At 46.7% G+C, this 20,423-nt stretch overlaps 1 protein-coding gene across 1 annotated transcript in view; it reads left to right on the top strand.

Annotated features, from left to right (window-relative positions):
* Positions 1-20,060, top strand: part of EIF2S2 (eukaryotic translation initiation factor 2 subunit beta) — a 106,027-nt gene extending 85,967 nt beyond the window's left edge. Inside the window, exons 8-9 of the mRNA XM_063960227.1 lie at positions 17,638-17,723; positions 19,573-20,060. Of these exons, the coding sequence (XP_063816297.1) occupies positions 17,638-17,723; positions 19,573-19,748 (262 nt within the window). The 3' untranslated portion in view covers positions 19,749-20,060. The remainder of the gene's footprint in view (positions 1-17,637; positions 17,724-19,572) is intronic.
* Positions 20,061-20,423: the final 363 nt, after the last annotated feature.

The following is a 20,423-nucleotide window of genomic DNA, read 5'->3' as shown; positions in this document are numbered from 1 at the left end:
AACTCTGGAGTTCGGACGTTTTCATTCACGTCCTTTCCAGCTGTACCTGTTACATCAATGGTCGGGTCGCATCTAGACTTTCAACAGTTAGTTCGTCTAACTCTGGAGACACGACTTTCGCTTCTTTGGTGGCGCCAGCTGCACACTGTGGGCAGGCGGTTCGGTGTGTGGGACTGGACGCTCCTCACGACAGATGCCAGCCTCAGGGGATGGGGCACGGTTGTGTTGGACTCCCATCTTCAGGGCCACTGGTCACCACAAAAATCGATGTTGCCAGTAAATGTGTTGGAACTGAGAGCGATCTACTATGCACTGGTACAAGCCGCCCACATTCTACGATCCAAGGTGGTAAACGTTCATTCGGACAACGCGATTGCTGTAGCGTACGTAAACAAACAAAGTGGAACTCAGTCGCCAGGCAATGCAAGAGGTGTTGCGTATTCTCCAATGGGCAGAACGCAACGCAGTAATTCTGTCGGCGGTATTCATTCCAGGAGTGGACATTTGGGAAGCAGATTACCTCAGCCGTCAGGATCTACATCCGGTAGAATGGGCACTTCACCCAGAAGTGTTCTGCATCCCATCTCAATCATCAGCTTCCAAGATACATCTCCAGATCCTGGGATCCTCAAGCGGAAGCTCTGGCCGTGCCTTGGCCGTACAGCCTAGTTTGTGTGTCCTCTGATTTCCCTCTATTGTCTCGAATTCTCAAGAGAATCAAACTGGAGTCAGTCACGGTGATCCTGGTGGCACCAGATTGGCCTCTGAGGGCTCGGTATTCAGACCTGCGCTTTCTTCTAACGGACGATCCTTGACCTCTTCCATTGCGTCCGGATCTACTTTTTCGGAAGCCATAGGGGACACTGGCTGCCCGCCTGTCGCTGTTCTCTTGCCTTCCTTGTTGTTCTGTTGTGTTTTAATCTTATGCTCTCTTCCCTCGTATAGTTTCTGTTCTCTTGTTCCCGTCTTCTCTCGGCTAATTCATAACTGAGGGATGATGGCGAATAGAGGTGGAGTAGCCTGTTTCATTTCTTAGAATATTTAAAGTGTAAGCCACCATCATCACCCCCACAGTCTTGAAGTTGTGCCAGTGTCCTCTATGGCTTCCGAAAAAGGGATTTAACGGTAAGTACCAAAATCCTCCTTTTGGTAGTGCCGTCATCGCAAGATTCCCCATAGAGGTGCAAGTATAAACTTGCAATCCTGGGCGTCACAATGTGCCATAGTTGACGTTGGGGTATTGAGGTCTTAACTTACCCTTAAAATCAGTTTTATCTTCGTGAAACTTTTTTCATCAATGAGCACTTGCCCCTGCCCTATGCCAGGTGCAAACTATACACCTCTATATAGGTCTGCATAGCTTATGTCCAGGTCTGCAAAGGAAGCATTAATGTCTATGCGAGAGCAGCCTGTTGCGCCTAATTGGTTCTATTTGTAGATGCCATCAATGTGTACGTCTTTGCATAGCCCATACTTTTTGCCCACTACAAATGGGCATACATTCATCTCATTCTCAGCAACTTTCTAATAGATTATGACCATATATTTTTTTTCTGGAAACCTCTATACAAAAGGTAGATATAAAAGATTGAACTGTTCTTTGGTAAGATTCAAACTTTGTTTTTATGGAAAAAGATATGACCATGTACTGTAGTGTATAAACTAAGTTGGGGTGAAATCCAAAAGAATCCCCTGCCAAATGTGGCGTCATTTCCTACAATCCGTTCTTGATTGCAAATGGCATTGCAATCCGTTTGCTATACCTGACCCATAAAAAACTGTATAACCATCTATTGATTCAAATTTGAACATAGGTTTTACAGAGGTTAAGCCCAAGATGCATCTGCAGTGATCGCAAAAATGCGCTATAGCGCGTTTTTTACGCGCTATAGGCAGTGAGGGACTCAATTTTGAAATATGAGTGGGTCCTGCAGGACGCGCTCTGACTCAACCACCAATCACCGCCGGCAGTATTCCCCGTCTCAACCAATCGCCGCCGCAGCGTCCCCAGTCTTCACAGCCAATCACTGCCGGGCCGGCAGCGGCTCCCATCTCCCCATTCAATTGCGCCCTGCCGCCAGCACACACCCATCCTACCTCTGTGCAGCTTCAATCTGCATTTGGGCATCCTCCTCCACGGACTCCGGGTAACAGGATTCGCTGGCTTTTGCAATAATCAGCGTGCTCTGTGCCGGCTGCAGGGTGGGCTCCCGTGCTGCTTAACAGGCTGCATCTCACCAGGAACTGAGCGGCAGTGCACAGGCTAACCCCTTGTATTGAATATGCACCGCGATCAGCAACATTGGCGGCTTCGGGGCAGGGCACCAAGGTATGTGCTCCAGGACAGGGTTTCTGAATCATACTGTGCACTTATAGGGCTGCGGCAAGCTGATGCCCTAGTACAGTCTAATGCTGGCCGCACATAGCTTTAGGCATAAAGTAGAAACAGCGAGCAACCATTTACAGAGAGGACTGCAAGCTCCAGCCCCGCCCCCTCCATCCTGTGCGGCAGACCAGATTACAATCTAATGTCCCTCTTCTCTAACCCTCCCGTTGTCTCCCTCCTCCCAGTAGTAATGAAGTCTATTTTACTGTGTAGACTAGTACGGAGTTTGCAGACTGCAACCCATAACTCCCCCCTCCCACCCCCAGCCGACATAAGGCTGCTCTTCGTGCTCCTGGAGTTACAGGCAGCCTGCTGCTGGAGGGGCACAGAGGTCGTTGGACTTAAGAGCACTCTGAATTTGATTTATATGAAATCCCTGCACAATATAAACTTCAACTCTAGAGTGATTGCACTGGGAGACTGGTGTCCCGCTGTGTAGCAGCTGTCTGCAAACTACAGGTATGAAGTACACTGTGTGTAGCCTCCCTCTGCTCCAACCCTGTGTACACTGACACTGTAAAGTCAATATATGCCCCCATCCTGTGTATACTGAGACTGCATCCTTGTCTGGGGGTTCAGTAGTGAAAGCCAGCGCAAGGGATCCCGACGTAAGAAATACCAACATCGGGATCCTGAGTGAGAAAAAGCAGAAAGGGATGAGAAAGGGGTGTTTCTCTGACGTCCTAAGTGGATGCTGGGACTCCGTAAGGACCATGGGGAATAGCGGCTCCGCAGGAGACAGGGCACAAAAGTAAAGCTTTAGGATCAGGTGGTGTGCACTGGCTCCTCCCCCTATGACCCTCCTCCAAGCCTCAGTTAGATTTTTGTGCCCAAACGAGAAGGGTGCAGGCTAGGTGGCTCTCCTGAGCTGCTTAGAAGTAAAGTTTAAATAGGTTTTTTATTTTCAGTGAGACCTGCTGGCAACAGGCTCACTGCATCGAGGGACTAAGGGGAGAAGAAGCGAACTCACCTGCGTGCAGAGTGGATTGGGCTTCTTGGCTACTGGACATTAGCTCCAGAGGGACGATCACAGGTACAGCCTGGATGGGTCCCGGAGCCGCGCCGCCGGCCCCCTTACAGATGCTGAAGAGTGAAGAGGTCCAGAAATCGGCGGCAGAAGACGTTCCTGTCTTCATTAAGGTAGCGCACAGCACTACAGCTGTGCGCCATTGCTCCCAGCACACTTCACACTGCGGTCACTGAGGGTGCAGGGCGCTGGGGGGGGCGCCCTGGGCAGCAATGTAAATACCTCCTATGGCAAAAAATACATCACATATAGCCCCTGGGCTATATGGATGTATTTAACCCCTGCCAGTTTTCCAGATAAAAGCGGGAGAAGAGCCCGCCGAGAAGGAGGCGGGGCCTATCTCCTCAGCACACTGCGCCATTTTCCCACACAGCTCCGCTGGTAGGAAGGCTCCCAGACTCTCCCCTGCACTGCACTACAGAAACAGGGTACAACAGAGAGGGGGGGCACTTATTTGGCTAAAAATATATATAAGCAGCTATAAGGGATAGACACTTATTATAAGGTTGTCCCTATACAGTTTATAGCGTTTTGGTGTGTGCTGGCAAACTCTCCCTCTGTCTCCCCAAAGGGCTAGTGGGGTCCTGTCCTCTATCAGAGCATTCCCTGTGTGTGTGCTGTGTGTCGGTACGTTTGTGTCGACATGTATGAGGAGAAAAATGATGTGGAGACGGAGCAGATTGTCTGTAATAGTGATGTCACCCCCTAGGGGGTCGACACCTGAGTGGATGTACTGTTGAAAATTACGTGACAGTGTCAGCTCTGTATAAAAGACGGTGGTTGACATGAGACAGCCGGCTACTCAGCTTGTGCCTGTCCAAACGTCTCATAGCCCGTCAGGGGCTCTAAAGCGCCCGTTACCTCAGATGGCAGATACAGACGCCGACACGGATACTGACTCCTGTGTCGACGGTGAAGAGACAACCGTGATTTCCAATAGGGCCACACGTTACATGATTGAGGCAAGGGAAAATGTTTACACATTTCTGATATGAGTACCACCAAAAAGGGGTATTATGTTTGGTGAGGAAAAACTACCTGTAGTTTTCCTGAATCTGAGAAATAAAATGATGATGCGTGGGTTTCCCCCCGATAACAATTGATAATTTCTAAAAAGTTATTGGCAGTATACCTTTTCCCGCCAGAGGTTAGGGTGCGTTGGGAAACACCCCCTAGGGGGGATAAGGCGCTCACACGCTTGTAAGAACAAGGGCTCTACCCTCTCCTGAGATGGCCGCCCTTAAGGATCCTGCTGATAGAAAGCAGGAGGGTATCCTAAAATGTATTTACACACATACTGGTGTTATACTGCGACCAGCAATCGCCTCAGCCTGGATGTGCAGTGCTGGGTTGGCGTGGTCGGATTCCCTGACTGGAAATATTGATATCCTAGATAAGGACAGTATATTATTGCCTATAGAGCATTTAAAATATATGCGAGATGCACAGCGGAATATTGCCGACTGGCATCAAGAATAAGTGCGTTGTCCAATTCTACCAGTAAGGTGGTCAGGTGAGGCGGATTCCAAACGGCATTTGGAAGTATTGCCTTAAAAAAGGGGACATTTGGGGTCGGTCTTTCAGACCTGGTGGCCACGGCAACAGCTGGGATATCCACGTTTGTACCCCAGGTCGCCTCTCAAAATAAGACGCAGTATTATCAGGCGCAGTCCTTTGTTGGCAAGCGGACAAAAGGTTCCTCTTTTCTGCTCGTGACAGAGGGAGAGGAAAAAGGCTACAGAGATGAGCCAGTTCCCAGGAACAGAAACCCTTTCCCGCCTCTGCCAAGCCCTCAGTATGATGCTAGGGCTTTACAAGCTCAGGCACGGTGGGGGCCCGTTCTCAATGAATTTCAGTGCGCAGTGGGCTCACTCGCAAGTAGACCCCTGGATCCTTCAGGTAATATTTCAGGGGTACAAGTTGGAATTCGAGACGTCTCCCCCTCGCCGTTTCCAAAAGTCGGTTTTACCGACATCTCCCTCTGACAGGGAGGCAGTTTTGGAAGCCATTCACAAGCTGTATTCCCAGCAGGTGATAATCAAGGTACCCCTCCTGCAAAAGGAAACGGGGTATTATTCCACACTATTGTGGTACCGAAGCCAGACGGCTCGGTGAGACCGATTCTAAATCTAAAATCTTTGGATACAGAGGTTCAAATTCAAGATTGAGTCACTCAGAGCAGTGATTGCGAATCTGGAAGAAGGGGACTACATGATGTCTTGGGACATCAAGGATGCTTACCTTCATGTCAAAAAATTTACTCTTCTCACCAAGGGTACCTCAGGTTATGGTACAGAACTGTCACTATCAGTTCAGACGCTGCCGTAGGGATGGTCCACGGCACCCCGGGTCTTTACTAAAGTACGGACCGAAATGATGATATTCCTTCGAAGGAAGGGAATTTTAGTTATTCTTTACTTGGACGATTCCCTGATAAGGGTAAGATCCAGGGAACAGTTGGAGGTCAGTGTAGCACTATCTCAGGTAGTGTTGCGGCAGCACGGTTGGATTCTCAATATTCCAAAATCGCAGCTGGTTCCGACAACTTGTCTTCTGTTCCTAGGGATGATCCTGGACACAGTCCAGAAAGAAGGAGAAAGCCAGGGAGTTATCCGAGCTAGTCAGGAACCTCCTAAAACCGAGCCAAGTCTTAGTGCATCAATGCACAAGGGTTCTGTGTAAAAATGGTGGCTTCCTACGAAGCAATCCCATTTGGCAGATTCCACGCAAGGACTTTCCAGTGGGACCTACTGGAAAAATGGTCCGGGTCGCATCTTCAGATGCATCAGCGGATAACCCTGTCACCAAGGACAGGGGTATCCCTCCTGTGGTGGTTGCAGAGTGCTCTTTTTCTAGAGGGCCGCAGATTCGGCATTCAGGACTGGGTCCTGGTGACCACGGATGCCAGCCTGCGAGGCTGGGGAGCAGTCACACAGGGAAGGAATATCCAGGGCTTATGGTCAAGCCTGGAGACATCACTTCACATAAATATCTGAAGCTAAGGGCCATTTACAATGCTCTAAGCTTAGCAAGACCTCTGCTTCAAGGTCAGCCGGTGTTGATCCAGTCGGACAACATTACGGCAGTCACCCACGTAAACAGACAGGGTGCCACAAGAAGCAGGAGGGCAATGGCAGAAGCTGCAAGGATTCTTCGCTGGGCGGAAAACCATGTGATAGCACTGTCAGCAGTATTCCGGGAGTGGACAACTGGGAAGCAGATTTCCTCAGCACGACCTCCTCCCGGGAGAGTGGGAACTTCACCCAGAAGTCCTCCACATGATTATAACCCGTTGGGAAAAACTCGACGGGTATTGCGCCAGGTCAAGGGACCCTCAGTCAATAGCTGTAAAGGCTCTGGTAACACCGTGGGTGTACCAATCAGTGTATGGGTTCCCTCCTCTGCCTCTCATACCCAAGGTACTGAGATTGATAAGATGGAGAGGAGTAAGCACTATATTCGTGGCTCCGGATTGGCCAATAAGGACTTGGTAACCGGAACTTCAAGAGATGCTCACGGAGGATCCGTAGCCTCTACCTCTAAGAAGGGACCTGCTCCAGCAAGGACCCTGTCTGTTCCAAGACTTACCGCGGCTGCGTTTGACGGCATGGCGGTTGAACGCCGGATCCTGAAGGAAAAAGGCATTCCGGATGAAGTCATCCCTATCCTGATCAAAGCCAGGAAGGATGTAACCGCAAAACATTATCACCGCATTTGGCGAAAATATGTTGCGTGGTGCGAGGCCAGTAAGGCCCGACGGAGGAAATTCGACGATTCCTACATTTCCTGCAAACAGGAGTGTCTATGGGCCTGAAATTGGGGTCCATTAAGGTTCAAATTTCGGCTCTGTCAATTTTCTTCCAAAAAGAACTAGCTTCAGTCCCTGAAGTTCAGACGTTTGTAAAAGGGGTACTGCATATACAGTCTCCTTTGGTGCCTTCAGTGGCACCTTGGGATCTCAATGTAGTTTTTGGGTCCCAAAAGTCACATTGGTTTGACCCACTTAAATCTATGGAGTTAAAATATCTCACAGGAAAAGTGGTCATGCTGTTGGCTCTGGCCTGGGCCAGGCGCGTGTCAGAATTGGCGGCTTTATCCTGTAAAAGCCCTTATCTGATTTTCCATTCGGACAGGACGGAATTGAGGACTCGTCCTCAGTTTCTCCCTAAGGTGGTTTCAGCGTCCACCTGAACCAACCTATTGTGGTGCCTGCGGCTACTAGGGACTTGGAGGACTCCAAGTTGCTAGACGTTGTCAAGGCCGGAAAATATGTTTCCAGGACGGCTGGAGTCAGAAAATCTGACTCGCTGTTCATCCTGTATGCACCCAACAAGCTGGGTGCTCCTGCTTCTAAGCAGACGATTGCTCGTTGGATTTGTAGTACAATTCAGCTTGCACACTCTGTGGCAGGCCTGCCACAGCCAAAATCTGTTAAAGCCCATTCCACAAGGAAAGTGGGCTCATCTTGGGCGGCTGCCCGAGGGGTCTCGGCTTTACAACTTTGCCGAGCAGCTACTTGGTCAGGGGCAAACACGTTTGCTAAATTCTACAAATTTGATACCCTGGCTGAGGAGGACCTGGAGTTCTCTCATTCGGTGCTGCAGAGTCATCCGCACTCTCCCGCCCGTTTGGGAGCTTTGGTATAATCCCCATGGTCCTTACGGAGTCCCAGCATCCACTTAGGACGTCAGAGAAAATAAGAATTTACTTACCGATAATTCTATTTCTCGTAGTCCGTAGTGGATGCTGGGCGCCCATCCCAAGTGCGGATTGTCTGCAATACTTGTATATAGTTATTGTTACAATAACATCGGGTTGTTTATTGTTGTGAGCCATCTTTCAGAGGCTCCTACGTTTTATCATACTGTTAACTGGGTTCAGATCACAAGTTGTATGGTGTGATTGGTGTGGCTGGTATGAGTCTTACCCGGGATTCTAAATCCTTCCTTATTATGTACGCTCGTCCGGGCACAGTATCCTAACTGAGGCTTGGAGGAGGGTCATAGGGGGAGGAGCCAGTGCACACCACCTGATCCTAAAGCTTTACTTTTGTGCCCTGTCTCCTGCGGAGCCGCTATTCCCCATGGTCCTTACGGAGTCCCAGCATCCACTACGGACTACGAGAAATAGAATTATCGGTAAGTAAATTCTTATTTTTACCCTCTCCCCTACTCCCCTAACCTCCCTCAGTGTCTAACCCTAACCTTCCCCGGTAAGGGTATAAACCTAACCCCCTGTCTTCGCTGCCTAAACCTATCCCTCCCACCCCACAGCCTAAGCCTAACCTTTGGAAGGGGGTGCCTAACCCCCCCCCCCCCCCCCCTTCTCCCTGCACCCTAACCCTCCCAGGACGCAGGTTAAAATTAACCCCCTTTTCCCGCAGCATACCTCTCCTGTGCCATGGTGTGTGGTATTCTGACTGGCAGGATCTTGGCTGCATCCCCTTGTCTGTGCTCTCACCCCGTGTACACTGGCACTATGTAGCCCACCTGTGCCCATTCCCAGTATACACTGGCATGGATCCAAAGGGAGATCGCTCCCTCAGTGATCGCAAAAACACACTATAGCGCGTATTTTACTCCATAATGAGGACCGGGGACGCGTGCCGTTGTAGGCAGTCCTGTAGCTCCTTTGATCTCTCCGCCGGGTCCCGCTGCCAATCCTGTGGCTTCTTTGAAGTCTCTGGGTCCTGTGGTGCCTTTTAGGTATCCAGGTCCAGTGGCCAATCACGTGGATACAATGTGGTCTCCCTCTCAAACCCTTCCAATAGCCGGGCTTCCGGGAGGACTATTAGACGGGGAGGAGGAGCTGTTGGTGCCTTTCACTCCTGTATGCAGCTGCGGCACCCGGCATACTCAGAAGGCAGACCGAACTGCAGCATTAACTGGCTTTCTCTGCGGCCACCTGTCTCCTCCTCATCCCGGCGCTGCTATTCACTTCTCCCCATCACCGCCACGGCCACTCTGGATGCGGGGGCATGCGCCGGTGAATTCCAAGGCTCGGCGCGGCATCCGCAACGCTGAGTCCTGAGTGGCCGTGGCGGTGAGGAGTAGAAGCGAAGTGCCATCACATGCGCCCCACCAACCACACAGTGCCCATCATACACACACTGCCTATTACACACCCCCAATACCCACACATTGGCCATTATACACACTCACACAGTGCCAATTATACACCCCCCCAATATTCACACATTGCCCATTACACACTCACAGTGCCAATCATACGCACTCCCCACAACATGTTCACAGTGCCCATTTAACACACACCCATCTGACACCCCCTCCACTGACACCCGTGATCACTGTGTCTGTGGACGACAACTGGGGGTCCGAGATGGTGGCTACAATGTGTCTAAGTGGTCACCTGGTGCAATGTGTATAACGCGCTCTACCTGGTGCAATGTGTATAACGCGCTCTACCTGGTGCAATGTGTATAACGCGCTCTACCTGGTGCAATGTGTATAACGCGCTCTACCTGGTGCAATGTGTATAACGCGCTCTACCTGGTGCAATGTGTATAACGCGCTCTACCTGGTGCAATGTGTATAACGCGCTCTACCTGGTGCAATGTGTATAACGCGCTCTACCTGGTACAATGTTTATATGTGCTCTACATGGTGCAATGTATATATGTGCTCTACCTGGTGCAATGTTTATATGTGCTCTACCTGGTGCAATGTTTATATGTGCTCTACCTGGTGCAATGTTTATATGTGCTCTACCTGGTGCAATGTATATAATGTGCTCTAACTGGTGCAATGTGTATAATAATGCACTCTAACTGGCGCAATGTGTATAATGTACTCTGCCTGCGCAATGTGTATAACGTTCTCTGCCTGCGCAATGTGTATAAAGTGCTCTACCTGGTGCAATGTGTATAAAGTGCTCTACCTGGTGCAATGTGTATAATGTGCTCTCCCTGGAGCAAAGTGTATAACGTGCTCTACCTGGTGCAATGTGTATAACGCGCTCTACCTGGTGCAATGTGTATAACGCGCTCTACCTGGTGCAATGTGTATAACGCGCTCTACCTGGTGCAATGTGTATAACGCGCTCTACCTGGTACAATGTTTATGTGCTCTACATGGTGCAATGTATATATGTGCTCTACCTGGTGCAATGTTTATATGTGCTCTACCTGGTGCAATGTTTATATGTGCTCTACCTGGTGCAATGTTTATATGTGCTCTACCTGGTGCAATGTATATAATGTGCTCTAACTGGTGCAATGTGTATAATAATGCACTCTAACTGGCGCAATGTGTATAATGTACTCTGCCTGCGCAATGTGTATAACGTTCTCTGCCTGCGCAATGTGTATAAAGTGCTCTACCTGGTGCAATGTGTATAAAGTGCTCTACCTGGTGCAATGTGTATAATGTGCTCTCCCTGGAGCAAAGTGTATAACGTGCTCTACCTGGTGCAATATGTGTAACGTGCTCTACCTGGTGCAATATGTATAACGTGCGCTACCTGGCGCAATATGTATAACGTGTGCTACCTGGCGCAGTGTGCATAGGCGGTTCTACCTGGTGCAATATGTATAAGCGGCACTAGTATGTGGTGTAATGTGAATTGGAACTTATGTGGTCATGCCCCTTTCCCATGAAGCCACGCCTCTTAAATTTTGCGGTGCGCACTGCCTATGCTTTGCGTTCTAGCAGGTGGAACACCAATTCACTTTATGCCTAGGGCACCAAAATGTCTAGTTACAGCTCGGGTGCAGAGTGTCCTGCATGCTACACAGCCCAGCAGCTACACTATTGTAGTGTCCAAACAAGATTAAGATTAATAAGAACCTTCATTCCGATGGGACCCAGAAAAAGACCGGTAGGACCCCAATTTTTAAAAGTGAGGGGTCCCTGGGACCCACTTTTTTTTTTGATCAGCGCGATCACTGCATCTGTCTAAGACACATACTACTGTATGTGGTAATGAGGAGCTATGGCTAACCAATGGTTTTTAGTGCACAACAGCATCTCATTCACAGGGAGAGTTCAATTGAGGGTGGGAAATGTTAAGCACCCACGGTGCAGGGTTTTCCCGCAGCTGCAGGGTTTTGCTAAAATATATATATTGCAGAATTTATTTTTATTTTTTTCACGCGCAGTCAGGATTTCAGATCTGAAAACCCTGCAATCCTTTTTTGAAATATGATACCTGGAGCGTGCATACCCACAGTAATCCAAAATTGTGCGCAAGGTTTTTTGGCTGAGAGAAGAAAAACAAATTTAACCCCTCGATCACACCACACCTTTAGAGTCTGACGTACCTCTGCCCTATAAACATGTTACAGCTGTGAATACATTTACTTTCTCTAGCATCCATAAGGGATATTGAGGACAGATTTAGCACGATTTGTATAGACTGGTCCAAAGGAGCCAGTGCACTTTAAATTTCTTCAACTGGGTGTGCTGGCTCCTCCCCTCTATGCCTCCTCTTACAGGTCAGTTTAGAAGAAAGTGCCCTCAGGAGAGAATGCACTCTGCAACTCCAGAGTGTTTTTTCTTCAATTTCTTTTAAACTTATCTTTCGGTATGCTGTTTGGGCAACAGCATACCTGCACCGTGGGAGTTGGGGGGGGGGGGCGGGCGGTCGCCAGCCTTATGAGGTGCAGAGCTGCTTCCCCGCTGCAAGCGCCATGCCCCGCTGAACAAACATGCCGCACACCCCTAATGCTGCCTGAAGGTGATCATCGGTGGGGAGTACACACCGGGGCCCGGATTCACTGTGCGGCAGAAGCGCGGGTAAGGCGTGCGGGTCCCTGCTGGGGGGGACCCGCTGTGACCTCTGCGTGAGACTGGCTTAATACATTGTAACCTCACAAATGCTTGGTACAAACACTTAGGAGACATGGCCAATATAAAGATTACACAGTAGCTCCGGCACCATAGCAGGGGGCGGAGCTACATCAGAGCGGGCTCGGCAGCATTTTGGCGCCTTCCTCTGCATACACAGCAGCGGCCTCACACAGCTCCTCCATAACTGTTGCACGCTGGATCACTGGTACCGGTGTGTAGGGGGGAGAGCCGCTATCTTGTGCAAAAATAACATCCCTCTGAGGGATTTTTCATTAGACAAGTCTCACTGTTTTATGTATATGTGAAACGCTGACAGCCTCACTGGGGCTGTACAGCAATGGGTGTGCTGGTGTCCTCACTCCTGTGTCTCCTCTTACATGCAATAGGGCAGGGTGGTATTATAGTTCAGGCTGTGTTGTATGTGTTTTGTACCTGTTTTTCTTCTTCACAATGTAAAACAGAAGTTATGCAGTGTGTGTAATGCTACATTTTCCCCTTGCTCATGTGAGCAGTGTAGTCAGTCATCACAAAATGCTGATAACAATGTGGGGGAGAATCCAGAGCCCTTCTGACTGGGGGCTAGCAAAACTATGATTTCTGATATGTCGTCTCAACTCGCTGCAAATGCCAATAACTCAGGAACTGCAACAAGTAGTGGCAAATCTAGCTGCTAAACATCCCCTCCATCCACTACAGGTGCACAAAAACGCGCTTTACCTGCACTTGTATCAGATACTGATGATGATATACAAGATGATGAGGATGGTGTGGGACTCCACCCCTACACAGGGTATTGAACCCCTTATATTGGCTATACGGAATGTTAAAGCTCCCCCTGGAGTATGCTGCTAATCAGCAGTCGTTTTTCCTCCCACAAGACAAACTGTCACCTTCCCTGATTCTAAAGAATTGGATGATTTATTTAAATTAGCCTGGAGAAATCCAGATAAAAAATTACAGGTGCCCAAAAGGTTTTTAAATACCTTCTCATTTGCTCCTGAAGGCAGGAAATCCTGGGCTGAATCTCCAGCAGTAGATGTCTGTCTCTCGCCTTTCTAAAAAGGCGGTGCTCCCTGCTCCGGGTTCTTTTACGGCAAAGGACCCGGGGGATAGAAAAATAGAGACCACTCTAAAATCTGTCTACACTGCTGCAGGTGTTGCTCAAAGGCCGGTCATTGCTGGATGACACATGCCATTCATACATGGGCTACTCAGATTCAAGAGGGTCTTTCAGGGGATATGCCCTTGGTTACTACTGTAACTTTCCTAAAACACCATTCAGGACATTGCAAGAGTCCTCTGTGACTCCCTTAAAGAGTGGCAATATACAGGCTAGAACAACTATTGCAGTGGATTGCAGACGCTTTCCCTCACACACCTCTCACATGCGCCGAGGTGCAGCGGCCGCCCGGACCAGAGAGGGGGGGCGTAGCCGCACGACGTCCCTTGATGACGTCGGTCCCGACGTACGTTTCACCGCTGGGCTTGTTCGTGAACAGCAGAAGTGGGTTCTTTCTTCCTTCATATATCATCTTTACTATTCAAGGTCGTACTATCCTGAAAGTAGCCCGATCTTCTATCTCGGAAGCTGATAGGATAGACCTGGCTAGTACTTTGAAGGGGGACCACTTAGGAATACCAGGCACTGTGGATATCATCAAGATGATCACCTATATTTCCATTTGAAAAACACTGGTGGAGCAGTTCTATGCTGCTCACTCTCACTATTTTAATTTATATTTCACCCACTTATCTCTTATTTAGAAATTAAGATAGAGAATCTAATTACTTTGGACCGCATAGGTCGATATTTTAATGGAACAGAATAAATGTTAAGTTTTAGATTATTCATTATCACATCATCTCATTGTATACTGTTTTGATTGATTGTTATTATTTTCAAATAAGAGTGCTCCCAAAAAGGATTTCTTTTGTCTTTTCTTTTTTTCATACATGTGTAGTTAACCTACAAAAGTGTTTTGGGAGCACCACCAATAAGTAAAGTGCTATTTAAAGATTTGGCTTTTAGCACTATTTATATTGGTTATTTTCAGATTTGTTTATATTTAAGTGTGGCTTTATAGCGCACTGCTAGTGCGGAACTGACAAACCATATTACAAACATTGTTCCAGTACCCCTACTACAACAAGGACAAGGTTACTACTCCAGTCTGTTTGTAGTGCCAAAACCAGACGGGTCTGTGAGACCTATTTTGAATCTGAAGTCCTTGAATCCTTACCTGAAGGTTTTCAAGTTCAAGATGGAATCTTTGCGAGCGGTGGTTGCGGGCCTGAAACAACAGGAATTCCTTGTGTGTCCCTGGTTATCAAGGAGGCCTACCTGCATATCCTGATTTGGCCTCCTCATCAGGCCTATCTACGGTTCGCCCTACTGAACGATCACTACCAGTTTCAGGCGTTGCCCTTTTCGCCCTGTCTACAGCTCCGAGAGTGTTCACGAAGGTGATGGCGGAAATGGTGTTTCAGCTCAGAGTCCAGGGGGTCAACATTGTCCCTTACTTGGACGATCTCGTGATAAAAGCAAGTTTCAGGGAGCTTCTATTGCTTCATATAGATCGCACTATCCAACTTCTGTCTCACCACGGGTAGATCCTCAATCTGAAGAAGTCTCCGGTTTCTGGGTATAATACTGGATACTGTAGCTCAAAGAGTGTTTCTCCCAGAAGACAAGGTGAGAACACTTCAAGAGATGGTTTGCATGGTTCTCCGTCCTGCTCGAGTTTTCATTCATCTTTGCATAAAGTTGTTGGGAAAAGTGGTGGCCTCGTACGAGGCGATACAGTTCGGCAGGTTCCATGCCAGACCTTTCCAGTTGGACATCCTGAACAAGTGGTCTGGTTCACATCTCCAGATGCACCGAATGAATCAGCTGTCACCCCAGGCTAGGATTTCGCGCCTGTGGTGGTTGCAGTCTTCCTAACTGCTGGAAGGTCGACGTTACGGGATTCAGGATTGGACCCTCCTCACGACTGATAAAAGTCTACGAGGATGGGGAGCTGTCACTCAGGGGGCGCAGTTCCAGGGCAGGTGGTCTGCCCAAGAGGCTCTACTCCCGATCAACATTCTGGATCTACGGGCGATATACAATGCTCTGCTTCAGGCCTCCTCTCTACTCAGGAATCGGGCGATCCAGGTTCAGTCGGACAACCCCACGGGAGTGGCGTACATCAATCGACAAGGAGTGACAAAAAGCAAGGCCTGCATGCGAGAAGTGTCAAAAATACTTCTCTGGGCGGAAAGAAATGCAAGGGCACTGTCTGCAATTTTCATCCTTGGAGTGGACAACTGGGATGCGGACTTCCTGAGTCGCCACGACCTCCACCTGGGGGAGTGGGGATTACATCCTCAGGTGTTTCAACAGATTGTCGACAAGTGGGGATACCTGCAAATCGACTTGATGCCGTCTCACCTCAACAAGAAGCTTCGTTGCTACTGCTCGCGAACCAGGGACCCTCAGGCGAGTGCAGTGGATGCACTGACGTCACCTTGTCCTTACTGGCTGGTCTACCTATTTCCTCCGATCCCATTGATCCCAAGGGTGCTACATCGGATCACGCATCAGAGTCCAAGCAATCCTGATTGCGCCGGATTGGCCCGAAGGGCGTGGCATGCAACTCTTCTGGACATGTCCATAGTAGACCCTTGGCCTCTTCCGCTAAGAAAGGATCTTCAGCAAGGACCGTTAGTCTACCTAGACTTACGGCTGCTTTGTTTGACGGCCTGGAATTTGAGCGGAATCTCTCCTAGCTCACAAATAGTTTTCCAAAAAGGTCATTGCCACTATGGCGCAAGCCAGAAAACCTATGACATCAAAACATTATCATCATATCTGGAGGAGATGTCTCTTGATGCGAGGAATGCACGTATCTGCCTGCGGAGTTTCACTTGGGATGTTTCCTGCAGGCTGGTGTGGATAAAGGCTTACGTCTGGGTTCCGTTAAAGTCCAGATTTTAGCTCTTTTCAATTTTCTTTCAGTAGAAATTGGCTATGTAGCCAGAAGTTCAGACCACCTTACAAGGGGTGCTCCACATACAACCTCCCTTTGTGCCGCCTACGGCACCCTGGGCTTTGGATGTAGTGGTGCAATTTCTACGGTCCTCCTGGTTTGAGCCTCTGATGAAAGTAGAAGACCAGTACCTCACGTGGAAGACAGTGATGTTGTTGGCTCTGGCTTCTGCTAGACGCGTTTCAGAATTGGGGGCCTTATCGTGTAAATTTGATACCCTGGCCAAAGAGGATACCCAGTTTGGGCAGGCGGTGCTGCAGCAGTCTCCGCATGTTCCCGCCCGTTCTGGAAGCTTTGGTACATCCCCATCATACTAAATTTGTCCCCAATATCCCTTATGGATGAAAATAGGATTTTAAATACCTACCGGTAAATCCTTTTCTCGTAGTCCATAAGGGATATTCGGCGCCCGCCACTGTGCGGTTACTTTCTGCAGGTTCTTTGTTCTGTGTTACCTGTTCAGCCTTTGCTGTTAGGGTGTGTACACACGGTGAGATCCTTGCTATGCCCGATTTTTACTTGCGATTTCCCTTGAACTCCCTGGAGTCCAGATAGCACAGATTTTGACTAACTTTTCTTGAGATATGGACTGTGTGCTTACGATTTTGGCTTATGTGAGATGTCATTGACATGTGAGATGAACTAGATAGACTGTGCAGGCAAGTCAATCCTTGCTAGATCAGTGTACTATCTATTCTTGCGATGCCGACCTGGCGGGGCCGCGCATCGGGATCGAATCAGGATCGCAAGGTGACTTTCACCTTGCAATCTGCACTAACTTTTCTTGCGATTTTGACTATATAGTCAAAATCTAAAGAAAATATCTCACCGTGTGTACACACCCTAACTGTTGCTGGCCTGGTTATGTTTTGGTGTGCTGGTGTATAATTCTCACCACCATTATTATGTTCTTTCTCTCAAGTATGTCATTCTCCTTCGGGCACTGTTTTACCTAAAACTGACCTGTAGGAGGAGGCCTAGAGGGGAGGAGCCAGCACACCCAGTTGAAGAAATTTAAAGTGCACTGGCTCCTTTGGACCCGTCTATACTCATGGTACTAAATCTGTCCCCAATATCCCTTATGGACTACGAGAAAAGGATTTACTGGTAGGTATTTAAAATCCTATTTTTAGAACATATACGTGTCTTTTTTTTTTGTGATCTCCAGCCTGTTGTATACTTTAAGCGCCTTGAGTTCTGTTGGAGAAAGAGTGCTATATAAATAAAATTATTATTAATGAAAGCAAACCTGCATCAAGAAAATGACTCATTACAAAACCAGTGCACAGGGTCTCTCCTTTGAACCAGCCTAGGTTAAGTTTTGTGTTGCCAGCTTTTTTATTTTTTAATAGAAACACTAATTTTGTTTCTCTCTCTCTCCTATTATAGTGGCTCCATAGATGGTAACAACCAGCTAGTTATCAAGGGCCGCTTCCAACAGAAACAGATAGAGAATGTCTTGAGAAGATATATAAGTAAGTGGCAAAGTAATCTTGTACTAGCTATCCTGCTGGACTGATATTTGTTGTTTTATCACTGTCATTTAGCAATGTTAAAGTACCTCTTAATTATTGAAAATAAAGTGTAAAAGGTAATGTACACTTCCCCGAAACATACCAAACGTTAAGATAAGGAGCCGCACACAAACGTCCCCATTTATAATGTAGTGTATGCACATATGTATACTTTTGTTTTCTAGTTTATGAAATGTAGAGAATTACCTAGATGTTTACAAAGATGTACAATGCACCACCATTTTTCCGTTTTTCTATTGAAATGTACGCTGTTTAATTATCTCAGTGTTCTCTGAAGTTAAAGTGTAGGACAAGTAAACCATTTGACTCTAAAAATAAAATAAAAATAATAAAAAAATAAAAATATTCTACAATTTTTTTTATTTTTAACAGAATTTAATACAAAAATTTTGACTCCTCAAGGAAGCCCCCCTTTTGCAAATATAACTGCCAGACACACTTGTGGCATTCTTTCTATAATGGAAATCAGTTTTTTTTAACTTGAAAGGTTTTTATTTTATTGTAGTAAATGAAATCCAATATTGTTCAGGAAGTTCTTACCATCATTGTTACTGAAGTTCCCACAAAAATTTGTTTCACTTGTAGGTTTCTTTGCTTGTCAGCCTTCAGTCCAGTACATCCTAAATCAGCTCAGTGGGGTCTAAGTCTGGAGACTGCAGACCTTTCCATGATTTGAAGCCTACTGTATTGTTCTAACTTAGCCTTGTGGTATTTTTTGTGTGTGTCATTATGTTGCTGTAGGACAAGTCTGACTAATATGTCATAGACCAAGAGGGTATTGTATGGTGCTAAAAAATGCTGTGGTAGCTGTTTTGGTTCAGGGTGCCAAGCACTCTTGATAAATCGAGAGTTGGTGACTTGCGCAAAGTGCCCCAGGCCATCATTCTTCCTTGTTAAGCAGTTGGAATCACAGGGTTTATTTTGCAATCACCTGGTGTGTTTATCACTGAAACTTAATGCCAGTGCTTTTCATAGCAAAATACATCACTAGCTGAAGCTTGGTAATTAAACCCCACAAACAGAGGAACCATCCGTTCGCCTACTCAGCAGCATACAAAAACCCTGTGTGATGACCCAGAGGCTTAAAATGTTGATTAATCGGTCCACCAGTCTGTTTTCCAGTCTTTAGTAGTTCACAGGTGGTGCTTCATATCCCATGCTAGCCTATTTTATTGCTGCAGATTACCTGTAAGTTCTTGTTCTTAATTACTTTCCCCTGAAATGCGCCTTTTTTTTTTTTTTTTTAAATGACTCTGAAATAAAAAGTATGTGTGTATGTATGTGTGTATGTATATATATATATATGTATGTATATATATATATATATATATGTGTGTATATATATATATATATATATATTTATTTATTTATTTATTTATTTATTTATTTATTTTTCTAAGTTTTTGGTGACGTAACTTTTTTTTTTTTGACCTCCCTAACCATTTATTTTTGTGCCTGTTACGGTTATTCCCTGAACTAGAATTACTTAAATTTTGATGAAACTGAAAAGGAAAATCTGGGGTGTGTTGAAACTTTTGACCAGTAGTGTGTTTGGCATAATCAATACTGTCGCTACTCTAGAATTAACCCGATAAAACACAACTTGGCAAATTAAATTTTGTTCTATCCTCGTGATGCATAATTTTTTTTTCATGTTTACTGAAAATGTTTTTACCAATTTGGGAAGTTCACTGCAAATATATTAATTCTAGTAAATGCTAGGTGTTTAGGTATTTGTTATTTTGTGAATAGTTTATATCTAAGTGAATTTCCTTAAATTGTCTTGCAGAGGAGTATGTGACCTGTCACACCTGCCGATCGCCAGACACAATCCTGCAGAAGGACACCAGGTTATATTTCCTCCAGTGCGAGACCTGCCATTCTCGTTGTTCTGTGGCTAGCATCAAAACTGGATTCCAGGCAGTCACGGGCAAGAGAGCACAGCTTCGGGCCAAAGCTAACTAGCTGGTCTGGTCGGATTTTACCAATGCTATTTGTGGATACTGGGGCACAACCTGACAGTCAGGGAGTGGTACCCTTTATATTGTAAGGAATGTCGTGAGACTGCGCAAGAAATCTTGGCTTAATTTTATTTTTCTTTGTCTTGCGCGAGGAATTGCTAAATTTCGTCAGTGAAGCTGATCATTCAATAAACGCACTGCTCACAAAATTTGTTTTACCAGCTGTCTTGAGGAAAAAGGGGAAGAATATGCATTTTTAACCAGACTTCTGTAAAATGCAAGATACATTAAAGTTATTATAACATTCACAGAACAATCACATTTCACTTTTTTTCATGCACTAGTAACATATCTGCTGTGTACTGTTACCATGATTGTAGTTTTAGGGCAGTTTTATGTTTGTTTGTTTGTTTTTTCTTTACATAACCAATTTCAGGTAACCGGATTTTGCCCCACTTATATAATTTTTGTTACAGGCTTGGTCTGTGTCAGCTTCAAAATGTACGTTCCTGAGACCACAACTTAGTGATGTCATCGGTTGCCAGTGAATTAGTAGGGAGGCTGTTTAATGTCACCTCTAGAGAGCTGCCTACACTGTGCGGATGCTGGATACACTTTTAAACAGATAAAATATTATTCTGCAGCGCTAGATTTATGATTTCAGTTTTCCCGCTTTGTT

Source organism: Pseudophryne corroboree, chromosome 3, assembly GCF_028390025.1.
Source record: "Pseudophryne corroboree isolate aPseCor3 chromosome 3, aPseCor3.hap2, whole genome shotgun sequence".
NCBI classification, from domain to species: domain Eukaryota; kingdom Metazoa; phylum Chordata; class Amphibia; order Anura; family Myobatrachidae; genus Pseudophryne; species Pseudophryne corroboree.
This window is presented reverse-complemented; position numbering and strand designations above follow the sequence as displayed.